Here is a 16264-nt window from a genome sequence, read left to right as displayed (position 1 = left end):
TAAGAAAATGTGCCAAATACAAGAATTATTTAATATTATAATTTAAACGTGTTGGATTGGGGTACCGGGGGGTTCATGATCACCAATCTAATTGAACTGAGGACCCACAATTAAATAGGTTTGAGAGCCACCTTGCTGACCAACCTGACATTGTAACTGATGCTGGTACTGCTCCTTCAGGGAGTTTATTACACCATCCAGCCGCAGAATTTCCTGATTTTTACATTCCAATTCCTGCTCCAAGTTTTCAACAGAGATGCTACTACTTGTGCCACGTTCCCACAGCTTCTGGTTTTGTTCTTTTGCCACTTTGAGGTCCTCTTCAAGTTTACAATAATCAGCCTGAAAGTCAAAATGCATAATACCTAATAGAAATTGAAAAAAATGCTTTTGCCCACAGCAAAGAACGGATTAGGATATCTTTTGGGGATTTTGTGAAATAGAGGCAATAAAGGCATACTGGGCTTAATGTACAACAGTGGGCAGGATCTTGCAAACATGTTGCAGATGCACAGATGCAATTCCTTCATTTCTCCTCTCCCATTATCTGCATATTTTTGTATTCAATTCCTCTTGCAATAAACTATAGCATTTTGTTAACTACCTAATTACATGCTGTAGCTGCATCCTAACATTTTTGCAATTCATGCACTAGGACATCCAGATCCCTCCATCTCAATGCTCTGCGATATCTCACCATTTAGATAATACGCTCCTTATTTATTCTTCCTGCCAGGATGGATGATTTCACATTTTCCCACACTATTCCCTATTTCCTGATGGTGCGGTGGGATGGGGGGCATCTTCCGAAAAAAGTTTGAAAAATGGAGTGTTTCATTCTGCTTTTTTCAGCGAGCTACCCTTCACAATCTTCCCACACTGTCAATTTTTTTGGCAGTCAAAAGCTTCATGCCAGCAGGGGAAGAGATGAATGGAGCCGAAGCTCACTGGAGAAGCTGGCTGCAGACTGCCATTGACGCCCTAATCTCTCTCTAACAGTACTCATACCCCATCACCTTCCCCTCCTGTCACTGGTGGCGGTATGACACCCCGCCCCCCCCCCCATCCCCATGCAACATAGGTCACTAGCATTAGGGCATCGGTACCCTGTCGATGAGTCCCCCATTACAAACCACTTTGTGGCCCCCTCTTTGATGATCACCAACCCCCCCCCCCCCCATAAACTTCCCCCTTTGTTGATCACCCCTCTTGCACATTCCCCACTTTGCCAATCACTCCACTGTATGTCCCCCCTTTGCCGATCAATCCCTCTACAAGCACCATCTTTTGTCAATCACCCCCCTTGCCTACCCGCATCTGCAGAGCTTCACCCCGTCAGAGCTCCACCCCCTTGGCATTGCCTATTATGGTGTGGTTCAGTACTGCCAGGGTGCTTGGATGGGCACTGCCAGTCATGCCGCCAACAACTTGGAGGTTTCAATGGTCTTCAATCCCTCCAGCGTGGCCATCACATTTGGTCACCATTGGATGGGGACCATGAATGACTCTCACTGACGAGAGGGGAAACAGTCGGGAAGCCAGATGTATTAATTACATATTAATCATGATATTGATACTTAAAGAGATGCGAAGCTGATCATGCTAACAAAACAGGAAAGATGGCTTTCAGCACGTGACCAGTACACGCCCAGCCCAAAAACCTCGCACATTATCTTCCTGGCTCACTGCACCAGTTGACCCAAGAGCTTTGCCCATTCACTTGATCTATCTATATCCCTTTGTAGTCTCTTATTGTCCTTTTCACAGCTTACCTTCCTATCGACATTTGTATCATCAGCAAATTTATCAACAAAGATAGGTAGTATGTGAAGATGACATAATTTTAAAAGAGGCATAGATAGGTTTTAAGAAAGTGGAGTATAACGTGGGAAAATGTGAACTTGTCCACTTTGCAAGGAAGAATAGAAAAGCTGTATATTATTTAAATAGAGTGAGATTGCAGAATTCGATGGTACAGAGAGATGTGGATGCTCTGGTAAATGAATCTCAAAAAACTGCTGTCCTGGTATTGCATGTCATTAGGAAGACAAATGAAATGTTGTAATTTATTGCAAGGGAGATTAACATAACAAGTAAATATGTTTTGCTACAATTATGCTGGCAAGATCACATCTGGAGTACTGTGTACTGCTTTGGTCTATCTTACTTAAGAAAGGATATTATTGCATTAGAAGCAGTTCAGAGAAGATTCACTTGACTGACTCCTGGGATGGATCACAGAATTGTTACGGAAGGAGGCCATTTGGCCCATTGTGTCTGCAAGGTGACTTGGTGCCATTCCCGCGCCTTCATTCATACACCTGCATATTGTTTCTGTTCAAGTAATCATTAGTGCCCTCTTGAATGCCTCAATTGAACCTGCCTTCACCACACTCCCAGCTATTGCATTCCAGATCCAAGCCACTTGTCATGTGAAAAAGTTTTTTTCTCACATCACATTTGCTTCTCTTGCTATTCACTTTAAACCTGTGCCCAACTGTTCATGACCTTTTTACCAGCTGGAAAAGTTTCTTCCTATCTACTCTGTCCAGCCCCCTCATGATTTTGAACATGAAGGAGTTAACTTGCGAGGAAATGTTGGAAAGATTGGGTCTGTATCCATTAGAGTTTTGAAGAATGAGAGGTGATTTTATTGAAACGTATAAGGTCCTGAGGGGAGGTGACAGTATGAATGCTGAGAGGACATTTCCCTTTAGAGAGAAATGAGATCTAGGGCACAAAGTTTAAAAATAACAGGTCTTCCACTGAAGACTGAGTTGAGCAGAACTCAGTGTCATTAATGCATGGAATTCTCTTCCGCATAGAGCTGTATAAGCCGAGTTATTGAATATTTTAAGCCCAAATGAGCTAGATTCTTGATTGACAAGGGAGGCAATGAGTATGGGGTAGACAGGAAAATTGAGTTAAAATCACAATCAGCTCAGCCATGATCTTATCAAATGGTGTAGCAGATTTCCAGGAGCTGAATGGCCTAATTAGTACATTTGTATGTAACTGAAAGTCTGTGAAACCAGTTATAAGTGTCAAACAATTGTAATTAAACACAAAAAAAATTCTATCCTTCTTGATATATTAAAAGTAAATGATTTCAGTTTAAAAATTAAATAGCAGCTAAACTTACCATTAACAGTTGGATTCGGCCATTTGTGTTTTCAACCTGTTGCCTGTATTCATCTCTCTCTCTCTTGCAATTATACATCTCACATTGAGATCGCTCCACTTCCTTCTCCAAATTCTCTATCTGATGAAACAGCACAAAAGTACAATGAAGCTCAAGTTTAAACAAGGTCACAACACTAGGGGGAGCACTTCTTGCACTTGCAGTCTAGGCTTAAATGCTAATTGGATGCTTCACAAAAACTAACAATAAAGTTCAAGTTCCCCATTTTTAGGTCTGTATAGTCCTTACCAAGTTCTTGTATCTAGTTCACTTATCCATGTATCAACTGCTCCCTCTATAAAACACACTTCTAATAATTAAGTAAATGATAAAGATGTATAATCAGTAAATTACAGTAAATGAGATTCTCAACTTCCAATGTGGAGAATTGACTGTGATATTTAGTTTAGAGACACTTTTCAGAGTAACATCATTGCAGTGTTAATGTAAGCCTTAATAAATAAACTTCAACTTTTAACTTTTTGATAAAAATCAATAAAACAGTATTTTGTTTTATTTTGACATTTAAGGAGAAAAACAGTTTTCCAATGTGGAATTCAAGATCATGACCTTTGAATTAAGAGTCACATTATCTACCACATGAACTACCCACACTGTTTAGAAACTCTTTGCACAAAGCCAAAATATTATGGACAGTCTAAGAAGACAGCACTCACAAAATCTCACTGAGATTGCAATCTGATTACAGATCGAGACTTGTGATGGATTGTTGCTGGCATTAATGCTACTGGAGAATTCTCATTATAATGCCATTTGGTGGTATATTACTGGCAACATGGACACATGTAGGTATTGATTTTAACACTGCAATTTCCATGGGAAATGCTAAAGTAAAAGTAAAGTTTATTTATTAGTCACAAGTAGGCTTACATTAACACTGCAATGAAGTTACTATGAAATTCCCCTAGTCGCCACAGTCCAATGTCTGTTCGGGTCAATGCAGCTAACCAGCACATCTTTCAGAATGTGGGAGGAAACCAGAGCACCCGGCAGAAACCCACGCAGACATGGGGCAAATGTGCAGACTCCACACAGTGACCCAAGCTGGGCATTGATCCTGGGTCCCAGGTGCTGTGAAGCAACAGTGTTAACCCGTGCTGCAACACACCCTGACCTCCCTATTTGTATACAGGCAATAAAATCTCATGTTGTTGTGCCACAGCTAAAGTTCATTTTAATTTGCTTTGTTGGCAACTGTTGTATAGTTTCTGTTATGATGCACTATATTTAAAGTACACACATTATATTGTTTATAATGCATTATGTGATAAACCCAGAAAATTAGTATGGTTATGGTGGACTTGTGGATTACCTAGGCAGCCAGTGGCGCTAATCCTTTCCCAGTATATTTGGTTAGCAGGGAGTGTGACATTTGCAGATGTTGCTACCAGAATGAAAAATTATATGAATTGTTCAACCAACTCTTTTGCAAGGTGCAGCTCTCATATTTTTAACAAGGTGGCAAGCAAAGGGAATGCTGCTGACATCAAACAACTGAAATAAATTATTGTGTAATTATAGTTGCAGACCAGACCTTGTCCTCATACATCCTTTTTGCTTCCCGTAGTTCAGTTCGCAGATGACAGACTGTGGACTCCAGTTCTGTAAGCTGTCGTGAGTACATTGTGCTCTGATTCCTTGCCTGCTCTCTGGAAGCAAGAAAAATACTGACTTAATACTTTTCTATACATAACAGCAGAAAAAAAAGTTGAGAATTTAAATTTATGCTCCAATAACCATGAATACGATTAAATTACAAACAACAACACAAATAAAACATATAAGATGGGAGAATTTAATATTTTAATATTTAAAACCTTGAAATATTGGATACCTGCAACATATTCCTCTATATTAAAAGAATATCAAATACTCCAATTAGAAACATGTACAAAACCAACAAAGCTCAACTAAATAAGCATGATCCTAAATGGATTAACAACCACATTCAAACAGAAACAAAGAGGAAAAATAAGGATGCAAACATTTCACAGAGAGAAGGGAAACTGTTCACTGGGATGACAATGAGAAAACACAGAGCACTGTTGGAATTATAATCAGTGGAGCAAAGAGAAACCTGGAGAAAGGCATAGCCGCTGAGGCTAAAAACAATAGTAAAAGATAATTTAGGTACCAGATCAGTAAAAGGTCAGTTAAAGAGATAAAAACCATGACTGCTGCAAAAGGGGTTGTAACAGAAAATGTTAAAATTGTAAAAGAAAAATCTGAACGATAACATGAGAAGACATGAGTAACATGCCATTCCAAAAAGATGTGTCAAGTAAAAGCAAGGGAGGAACTTTAATCATTCCCTATCATGAGGGAAAAAAGTATTGAACAAATTAATGGAACTAAAGGTTAACAAGTCCCCTGATGGTCTGCATTCTAAGTGCTTAAAAGAAGTGGCTGCAAGAGATAGTAGATGCATTGATTCCCCGGATTTTGGAAAGGTACAAGCCGATTGGAAAGCCTTAAGTGTGACAGTTCTATTCAAGAAAGAAGGGAGACAGAAAGCAGGCCAGTTACCTTCACATCTGTCATGGCGATAATCTTGGAATTCATGGTTAAGTAGCCAACAGACATTTAAAATATCCTAAAATAGTCAGGCACAGTCAACATGGTGCTTGACAATTGTGCTTGATATATTCATTAGAGTTCTTTATAGATGTAGCAAATACAAGATGCAACAAGATAAAGGGGAATGAGTGGATGTACTGTATTTGGATTGCAGAAGGTATTCAATAAGTTGCAGCATAAAAGGTTACTACAAGGGATAAGATCTCATAGTGTTGGTGATGATGTGTTTCCACGGATAAAGGATTGGCTAGCCAACAGGAACCAGAATTAAAACAAATAGGAAATTTTCTGGTTAGCAAATCATAACCAGTGGGTTGTTACTAGTTATACCTACAATTAATGACTTGAATGAAGAGGCCAAGTATACTGCAGCCAGATTTTCTGACAATATGAGGATAGGTAGAAAAGCAAGTTGTGAGGAGGAAACAGAGTATGCAAAAGGATATATGCAAAAGGTTAAGACACATGAATGACAAAACATTGGTAAACTGAGCATAATGTGAGAAAATGTGAGGTTGTCCACTTTGGAGGGAAGAATAGAAAGCTGAATATGATTTAAATGGAGAGAGACTGCAGAATGCTAAGGTACAGAGGAACCTGGCAGTCTTACTACAAGAAACACAAAAAGTTAGCATGAAAGTATAGTAAATAATTAGAAAGGTAAATGGACTGTTGGTCTTTATTGCAAGGGGGATGGGATATAAAACTAGGAGGTCTTGCTGCAACTGGGTAGCACGGTGGCACAGTGGTTAGCACTGCTACCTCACAGCACTAGGGGCCTGGGTTCAATTCCAGCCTTGGATGATTGTCCATGTGGAGTTTCCACGTTCTCTCCATGTCTACGTGGGTTTCCTCCAGGTGCTCTGGTTTCTTTCCACAGTCCAAAGATGTACAAGTTAGATGAACTGGCCATGCTAAATTGTCCCTTAATTCTCAAGGTATATTAAGTTACAGGAATTAGTGGGGAAAAATGTGGGGGAATTACAAAGATAGGGCCTGGGTAAGGTGCTTTGTCTGAGAATCAGTGCAAACTTGAATGGCCAAATGGCCTCCTTCTGCATTGTAGGGATTATATGATTCTACGATGAGATCAAATTAAAGAATACTGTGCAAGGTTTTGGGGTTAGATTCTATAGCCATCTCCTCTTCTACCCTGCCCCTTCCTTCCCCTCTTACATAGAATATAATGACATTGGCAATGTTGTGTTATTATGCCAGCCTTTGATATTATGGAAGGCAAGTGAGCATCAAACTTGGAAGCCTATCTAGCATTTTGAAATAACAATTAACTACTGACTGAGCTTGTAAATGACTTAACTGCAATTTTTCATGCTGACTCTATGTTTAGTAGTCCGACCAGAAGCCATTTTGAAGTGATCTACACCAAGTATGATGAAGTGGCTCAAAGATGGATAAAAGAATCTGTAAATGGGATCATAGTTGCATGTAGCAACAAAATGTGCTGGAAAAGGTGGCAGACTTTGGATGTTATTAGAATGTATTTACTCACTGGTTTAGGCTGCCGTGACAAATGAGAGTTTTTGAACTGGTAGCTATGACTGGCTTCCAATTCACAGCGATACCCCTATCCCACCTGACATCCTAGCCTAGATGCCCAATTGGGCATGGAGCCCCTTCCCAATGCAAATGGCTCATCCTCCTGCCAGGTGGTTGTAAACTGGCCATCTGGCTTGGTTTGTCATGCTGAGGTAGTGGGGGCGGGAGCAGTAGACCATAAGTTCCCACTTCGCCTCCTTCCACCTGTCAGAAAAGTTAAATCCAGTCCCGAGTCTCCTTTCGTAAGGAGGGAAAAACTTGCATTGGAGGCAATTAACCTGGGATGAAGAGTTTGTTTTATGAGAAAATATTGAACAGATTGGCCTGAACTCACTGTAGGTTAGAAGAATGAGAAGCGATCTTATTGAAACGGAGACAATTCTTAGCTAGTTTGACAGACAAGATGCTAAGAGGATGAATGGAATTTAATGAGGAGAGTGGACAGCCCAACATCTGCCACCAAAGCTGGTGGCATTTGTGCCCACCTGGATTTGTATCCCTGGATGTCCGATACCTCAGCTCCTAATTGAAAATGGGAACCCATCTACCTGAACTCCCAGCTCCAATGGAAACATTTAATTACAAACATCGCCAATGTGGGGGAAACTCTACTCCTAGAGCTTCACTTCTCCCCACCTACCATTGATCGGGTATTATGGATTTCTCATTTAATGGCCTCAACCAGCATCCAGGTGGAAAGATTATCTGCAAACCTTCCCACTCCAGAATTAATTGGAAGAAAACAGGAAGGTGGCAGGTTCTGCACCCCACAATTACATGGTCCCCTTGCCTCAAAACTTAACCAGGAGGGGCAGGTCATTAAATTCCTCCCAATGTTTTCCGAATATGATTTCAAAATATGGAGTCTCTGAATGGAGACTGATAAGGAAGAATTTTCTCCCTCAGACGGTCATTAGTCTTTGGAATCTTTTACGCCAGAGAGCAGTGAAGGTTTGGTCTTTGAAGATATTCAAGGCTGAATTAGATTTTTGATCTACGGTAGAATCACATTTATAAGGGATCAAAAGAAAAGCGGACTTAACTCATCAATCAAATCAGGCGTGATCTTACTGAACAGCGGAGCGGGCTCGAGAGGCCAAATGTTCTACTCCTGCTCTTATTTCTTATGTTCTTAAGGAAAATGACAGATTTCAGTATATACGAGGTGGAGCGTCTAAAGCAAGCTATTTATATTCAAAACAAATAAAGTCTCAGCAATAGACAGTTTTTATCCTAGAGTGCTGAGTGTAGGAAGCAGATTTCTGAGACATTAACAATCATATTCACTAGGCACCAATGGACACTGGGGAGCTTCCAGTCAATTGTAAACAAGCTAATATGATACACATATTCAAAAGCGATCAGAAAGCAAACACAGAAAGCTACAAATTTAATTAGTTTTACTTCCATTCCACATAAAATATTGGATTCAACTATTAGGAATAAGCTTAAAAATCACCTCTGAAATAATAAACTGCAAAACAGTCAGCATGAATTCTAAGGTTATGAAACTGATTGACTAACCCCTCAACCCCTTTAATGACTATTTAACTGGATTGCAGGAAACTTTATGGGCGTGATGTAATTTGGCTTTAGAGGGATTTTCCACACAAAAGATTATTCATTAAGAAAGCCCACCAATGCTTCTATTTTCTCAGAAGGCTAAGGAAATTTGGCATGTCAGCTATAACTTTCACCAACTTTAACAGATGCACCATAGAAAGCATTCTTTCTGGTTGTATCACAGTTTGGTAAGGCTACGGCTCTGCCCAAGAGTGCAAGAAACTACAAAACGTTGTGAACGTAGCCCAGTCTATCATGCAAACCAGCCTCCCATCCACTGATTCTGTCTACACTTCCCACAGCTTCGGCAAAGCAGCCATAATCAAGGACCCCACGCACCCCTGGCATACTCACTTCCACCTTTTTCCATTGAGAAAAAGATACAAAAGTCTGAGGTCATATACCAACCGATTCAAGAACAGCTTTTTCCCTGCTGCTATCAGACTTTTCAATGGACCTACCTTGCATTAAGTTGATCTTTCTCTACATCCGAGCTATAACTGTAACACTACATTCTGAACTTTATCGTTTCCTTCTCTATGAACAGTATGCTTTGTCTGTATAACGTGCAAGATGCAATTCTTTTCATTGTATGTTAATACATGTGACAATAATAAATCAAACCAAATCAAAATCAAAAGGTTAAGCCTGGGAAATGGATATAAAAGCAATTGAACTGCTCATTAGATGGGTTTTAAGTTTTATGTACTATCTGGCCTGGATGTTGAGACAACTACTGTTCTAATTTACATAAATGATCTCATTCAGAAAATCAATGTAAAGCGGTCAGAGTTGCAGATCAAACTGGGAAAGTGCATTCACAATTTTTGCTCTCCCAATCAGTCTCTGCACATGCATTTCACATGCGGGGGGGCGGGTGTGTGTGTGGTGGAAGAAGAATTTGGTGGCATGCCTAAAAATCGGTTTCATGCACTTACAGCAGACTTTTCTGATGGTGCCTGCCACAGCAGATCGGGAATCTCACTGAAGGCCAATTTGCATCCCACCAATGAATGCAAACAAAGGCTCGACAGGAATCTTCCCCCAACACATGATTTGTCATTACACCAGCAGGAAAATATGCCACTCCAGAACACGTCACAAACATCATGGCATTCAGAAGTCGGAACTTACCCGAAAATGGCTGGGGATGCCTTTGAAGTTTGAGATGGAGAAGACCAGTGACCCTGGACTATCTTGGCAGCTAAAACACTGCTTTCTTCACACAGGGTAATTTGCCTTCTCTTTTGTATAACATCTTCTGCAATATTTGCAACCTTTCTCTGCGATGGCTCTGCTCTTTACGCCTGGAATGGCTCTCAGCATAATGCATCTCCTGGTCTGTTCTGTCATATAGGTGCTCCAACTGACATTTAAAAACTTCTGCATTTTGAACGTCTATCAGTTTCTTTAGCATCAGTTTCTCATCTTTCAGTGGACTTGCTCTCATTGAGAGGTCCTACACATGTAGTTATTTTTTAGCTGTCCAAATTCACATGATTCTGCAAGTTGTATGACTGCAATCACATACTCATCTATGGTTTTCATTTTACTTATCTCTATTGAAGAATATAGCATTCATACATAACATTCACTCGAGGTTTAAAGCATTCATTCAAGATGTTCAACATGGCTGCCATCTATTTTCTTTGCTCATTGATTACATTTAGGATGGTACACAATTTGAAGCAGTCCCACCCCAGAAATGTGAGGCATGTAGTTACTCTTACTGGTTCCGGACTGTTAATTAAATTGATTGCAATCTCATGGTTTTGTTATTGCAAGCAGAAAAACTGTCAATTTTGCCACATATCTCCTTTCATTTCTTCAGGAGAAAGGAGAGAAAAATTTACTCCAGCCATGTTACTTACTCACTCAATACTTTTTTTGCAGCCTTTGGTATGTATTTGTCTGTTTCAGCAGCACTTTGCAGGTTTGAATGTTTGTATGTGCCTGGGTTCTCACTGTCTTCTTTGCAACATTTCCAAGGTTGAAGGATCAATTTTTTCTCCAAATTTTGATATCATGTTTGAAGTTTAAGGACAGCCGTGCTTCTTCAGTGCTTTATCATAGTTCAATAAATATGTATAATCTGTTAAGATGTGTGCCTCCCGAGAATAGTCTCATGGTGTAGCTATTTGGCTATGGAAAGCCGATGTAACATCACAGAATCTCTACAGTGCAGAAGGACACCATTCGGCCCATCAAATCTGCACCAACTATCCAACAAAACATCTTATCCAGGCCCCCCACCCCCGACCTTAGTCACATATCAATGGGAAATATTTTACATTCCTTGGGGAAGAAATTAACCTCTCACCACCTATTAAAAGTCTCCATATCATTAATAATGAGAAAAAAAATTACATTCGGCTGTGTGTCAAAAACCTGATATTTGTAATCCTATTAGTTTGTGCCAACAAATCTGAAAAAAAGTGCTCATTTTAATTTCAAATTACACACATCAATCAGCTTAAGTCTAAAAACAGTCTTTTCTTTGAAACAGCAACAGCCATTTAACTCACAGTAGAAAAGATGACTGTACAGGCTGATGGGATATTTTAAAATATTTTTCATCGCATTATGGTGTCTTTTTCCATTGCAAAAGCACTGTAATGCATGTGAACAAATACACAAGGCTGGTCAATGTAAGGGTCTACTTACCTTTAAAGTTCAGATCCTGATGATGAATCACTGCATTAAAAATAAATCTACATTATAGAACATTGCCTAATAATGACATCTGGAGGTGCAAAAACATTTCACACTTGTGTCTCAGAATATTCCAGACCCAACAGGCTCTCCATTTTTTCAAAAACCATCAAACCTGCTGTGTTTTACTGGGCTTACAAATCCTCATACTGGCTGATGAAAATACTATGCAATAGGTAATGAGATCTTTGCCCTCTATTTCAGCCTTGTCAGGTTGGGTGAGTGTTTTGCACACCAACATTCCCAACCCACAAAAATGCCAGATGGAAGTGGTGTGGGATTGGGAATGCCGAGTAAAATCACATTTCCTCCTAAGTGCCATTTCTGCACTGAAATTATTTGATTTGATTTATTTTTGTCACATGTATTAGTACAAAGTGAAAAGTATTGCTTCTCGTGCGTTATACAAAGCATACCATTCATAGAGAAGGAAATGCGAGGGTGCAGAATGGAATGTTACAGTCACAGCTAGGAAGTAGAGAAAGATCAAATTAATATGAGGAAGGTCCATTCAAAAGTCTGACGGCAGCATGGAAGAAACTGTTCTTGAGTTGGTTGGTATGTGACCTCGGATTTCTGTATATTTTTCCCAACGGAAGGTGGTAAAAGAGAGAATGTCCAGAATGTGTGAGGTCCTTGATTATGCTGGCTGCATTTTTAAGGCAGCGGATGTGTAGACGGAGTCAATGGATGGGAGGCTGGTTTGCATGACAGATTGGCTTCATTCATGACCCTTCGTTCTTTCTAAACTCTCGCTCTTTCACTTGCTTAAAATGTATTAATGATCTGTAACTGACAGGACGGGCTTCATTTAACACGTTTTGTGAAAAGCTGGTCGATTAAATTTCGCCTCCTTGTTAGCACATGTATCTGAAATTTGATGCCCGATAACCAAGTTCTAAATTTATCCCAAGTAACAAGCATCAAGGGACTTGTATGGTTTTTCAACTCTTCAAAGAGTCATCTAAACAATGACAATAATGCATGATGGAAAAAGTCTACACTTACTGTATAGCCTCCACCTGATTCTGGAAATTTGTGGCAAAGCTGCGAGAACGGTTTACTTTTCCAGTTAATGCTGACAATTCTCGTTCATGTTCATGATTCAGCTGCTGTATTCTATGAAGGAAGGATGGGTAGTTACCCTAGAATTCTCCACATGATGGTACTTTGTTTTAAAAGATACAACGAAAAAGTGGGGAAGAGGCTAGTGGGCCAGGAGGTTTCAGTCCCGGGTCAATTAATTATATTTAAATCAGATTTACATGCTCGTTTGCATGTATAATGCAGCTCCGCATCTATTTCCAATGCAGAGCTGATGCCACCAGAAATCTGTCATTGAAAGATGTTATCAGGATGGGACGTCCAGCATGGAATCCGCGCACCGGGTGCAGCTTAAATCTCCTGGCCCACTGCACTAAAAAAATTAGAGCAGCGGGATGGGAGAATCGCCCCAAATATATTTACAAAGTACTGTCCAAAGATTCTTTGAGTGGATCTCAATATTGCTGCTCTTTAAGAACATAAGAACATAAGAAATAGGAGCAGGAGTAGGCCATCTAGCCCTTCGAGCCTGCCCCGCCATTCAACAAGATCACGGCTGATCTGAAGTGGCTCAGTTCCACTTTCCCGCTTTCTCCCCATAACCCTTAATTCCCTTGCCTACCAAAAACCTATCTACCCGTGTCTTAAATATATTTAGCGAGGTAGCCTCCACCACATCAACAGGCAGAGAATTCCAGAGATTCACCACCCTTCGAGTGAAGAAGTTCCTCCTCAACTCCGTTCTAAACTGCACCCCCCTTATCTTGAGGCTGTGCCCTCTAGTCCCGCTGTCCTTTCTGAGCGGGAAGAACCTCTCAACCTCTACCCTATCCATCCCCTTCATTAACTTATATGTCTCTATGAGATCCCCCCTCATCCTTCTAAACTCCAACGAGTACAAACCCTGTCTATTCAGCCTCTCTTCATAGTCCAACCCCCTCATCTCCAGTATCAGCCCAGTGAACCTCCTCTGCACTCCCTCCAAGGCCAATATATCCTTGCGCAAGTGCGGCGACCAAAACTGCACACAGTACTCCAGCTGTGGCTTCACCAGAGCCCTGTACAGTTGCAGCAAGACCTCCCTGCTTTTATATTCTATCCCCCTCGCTATAAAGGCCAGCATCCCATTCGCCTTCCTGATCACCTGCTGCACCTGCAGGCTGGGTTTTTGCGACTCATGCACAAGGACCCCCAGGTCCCTCTGCACCGTAGCATGCTGCAGCTTTTCGCCCTTTAAATAGTAATCCCTCCTACTATTATTATTCCTGCCAAAGTGGATAACCTCATACTTGCTAACATTGTACTCCATCTGCCACGTCCTCGCCCACTCGCTCAGCCTATCTAGATCCCTCTGCAGACTTTCCACACCCTCTGCACAATTTGCTTTTTCACTTATCTTTGTGTCATCAGCAAATTTCGACACCCTACACTCAGCCCCCTCCTCCAGATCATCTATATAAATGGTAAATAGTTGAGGCCCCAGCACTGATTCCTGGGGCACTACACTAGTCACCAATCGCCAATCAGAATAGCACCCATTGATACCAACTCTCTGCCTCCTATTAGACAACCAATCCTCTATCCACGCTAACACCTTCCCACCAACTCCATGCCCCCTAATGTTCTGAAGCAACCTCTTGTGCGGCGCCTTATCAAATGCCTTCTGAAAATCGAGAAACACCACATCCACCAGTTCCCCTCTGTCTACCGCACTAGTCACATCCTCATAGAATTCCAATAAATTTGTCAGACACGACTTCCCCTTAACGAATCCGTGCTGTGTCTGCTCTATCAAACAATTCTTCTCAAGGTGCCTCGCTATTTCTTGTTTGATGACGGATTCAAGTATTTTTCCTACAACAGACATTAAACTAACCGGCCTATAATTCCCTACCTTTTGTCTGCTACCCTTTTTAAACAGCGGCATAACATTAGCCGTTTTCCAATCTTCCGGCACTTCCCCGGAATCCAGCGAGGTTTGGAAAATAATCACTAAGGCATCTACTATCACCTCTGCCATTTCCTTCAGAACCCTGGGATGCATTCCATCCGGTCCTGGGGACTTGTCCACCATCAGTCCTGCTAGTCGATCAAGCACTACCTCTCTAGTGACAGTGATCGCATTCAGGCCCTCAACTCCTACTATCCTTCTATCTTTAATACCTGGCAAACTATTCGTGTCCTCCTCCATGAAGACCGAGACAAAAAACTTATTTAAGGTCTCAGCCATTTCCTCATCCCCCACCACTAAATCTCCCCTCTCATCCTCTAAGGGTCCAACATTCACCCTAGCCAGCCTCCTCCTCTTTATATATTTATAAAAATTCTTACTATCCTTTTTTATATTTAGTGCTAGTTTAAAAAAAGAACATCAATTGAGAACAAGGAACAACTTTACTTTTACATTTATATGGGGGTGGCATGGTAGCACAGCGGTTAGCACTGCTGCTACAGAATGACAAGGGACCTGGGTTCGATTCACAGCTTGGATCACTGTCTGTGTGGAGTTTGCACATTCTCCCCCTGTCTACGTGCGTTTCCTCCGGGTGCTCCAGTTTCTTCCCACATTCTGAAAGATGTGCTGGTTAGGTGCGTTGACCTGAACAGACACCGGAGTGTGGTGATGAGGGGAATTTCACAATAACTTCATTGCAGTGTTAATGTAAGCCTTACTTGTGACTAATACATAACAAAAAAAACTTTTGATCATAGATAATATAAATTGATCATTCATGACATCTATGCAAGATTTGGATTTTCATGCTTTTTTGAGTGGTTGGGGGTGGCACTAAGGTTTCTTTCTCAATAGGAGTCAAGGCAGAAATTTAGGAACCAATCCTCATCCCTCCTTTTCCTCTATTCACCAAGGAGAGAATTTTTAATCTTAAGTTGGCGGAGAAATTGTTGGATCGTACTGTGATCACTTAGTTGATTACTGCACTACAGGAAGTCCTCAATTTAAGTGATCCCCTCAATACCATTTTGGTTTAAAGTTTATTCTTCAGGGTCTGTTTTCCATTTTGCATCGCCATTTTCATGTTTTCATCATTTCTAACATCAGCTTCAGAATTGTGCATTGGTGTCAGATTTGCACATCATCATCACAGATCAGTTTATCGTAAATGAGAAGAAATCCTATTGCCATGAATGTATGGAAATTCAGGCAGAGGATATCGTAAACCGATCTGAAGGTGACTGGAGGGCTTGAGTAGCCACCTATGACAAAGGGATTAAATGTGTCCTTCAAAGGGTAAGGAATGCTTGGGAAGAAAATCACTGGGCCAACTAAACGCAATGTGCTGAGATAAAAGGAGACATGAAAATGTGATGCGGTATTTCAAAGTTGAGAGGTTACCAAAAGATATTTTTTAAAATACATTTAGCTGCATGAGTGGAAGAATTGCAGAATAAAGCACTGAGGTGACAAGATTTCTGAATCGTACAGAGGAAAATTTGGTAACGATTTTCTATTCAGAGAAAAGATCAGAGGACAAGGTTTCTAATCAGAGAACAGTCAACTTATGCAACACCGAAGGAAGACATTCAGCCAATCATGCCCGATGTTTTGAAATACAGTAGCTATCCAACTAGTCCCAATCCCTTGTTCTT

At 40.8% G+C, this 16264-nt stretch overlaps 1 protein-coding gene across 4 annotated transcripts in view; it reads right to left on the bottom strand.

Moving 5' to 3' along the window:
* Positions 1-16264, bottom strand: part of LOC145344011 (coiled-coil domain-containing protein 158-like) — a 134477-nt gene that overhangs the window by 56293 nt on the left and 61920 nt on the right. For 3 of the 4 annotated variants that reach the window (XR_013886827.1, XM_080190675.1, XM_080190700.1), the window contains exons 9-12: positions 12620-12730; positions 4737-4851; positions 3143-3262; positions 145-342 (exon numbers count right to left, since the gene is read on the bottom strand). Coding sequence is in view for 3 of the 4 variants with exons in the window: in XM_080190675.1 (XP_080046801.1) it covers positions 145-342; positions 3143-3262; positions 4737-4851; positions 12620-12730 (544 nt within the window). In the remaining variant the exon portion in view is untranslated. The remainder of the gene's footprint in view (positions 1-144; positions 343-3142; positions 3263-4736; positions 4852-12619; positions 12731-16264) is intronic. The other variant, XM_080190685.1, reaches the window with a different exon arrangement.

The sequence above is a fragment of the Carcharhinus amblyrhynchos genome, chromosome 1 (assembly GCF_965287045.1).
Source record: "Carcharhinus amblyrhynchos chromosome 1, sCarAmb.v2.hapA, whole genome shotgun sequence".
NCBI classification, from domain to species: domain Eukaryota; kingdom Metazoa; phylum Chordata; class Chondrichthyes; order Carcharhiniformes; family Carcharhinidae; genus Carcharhinus; species Carcharhinus amblyrhynchos.
Note: the sequence above shows the minus strand (reverse complement) of the source record. Positions and strands in the feature narration are given on the sequence as shown.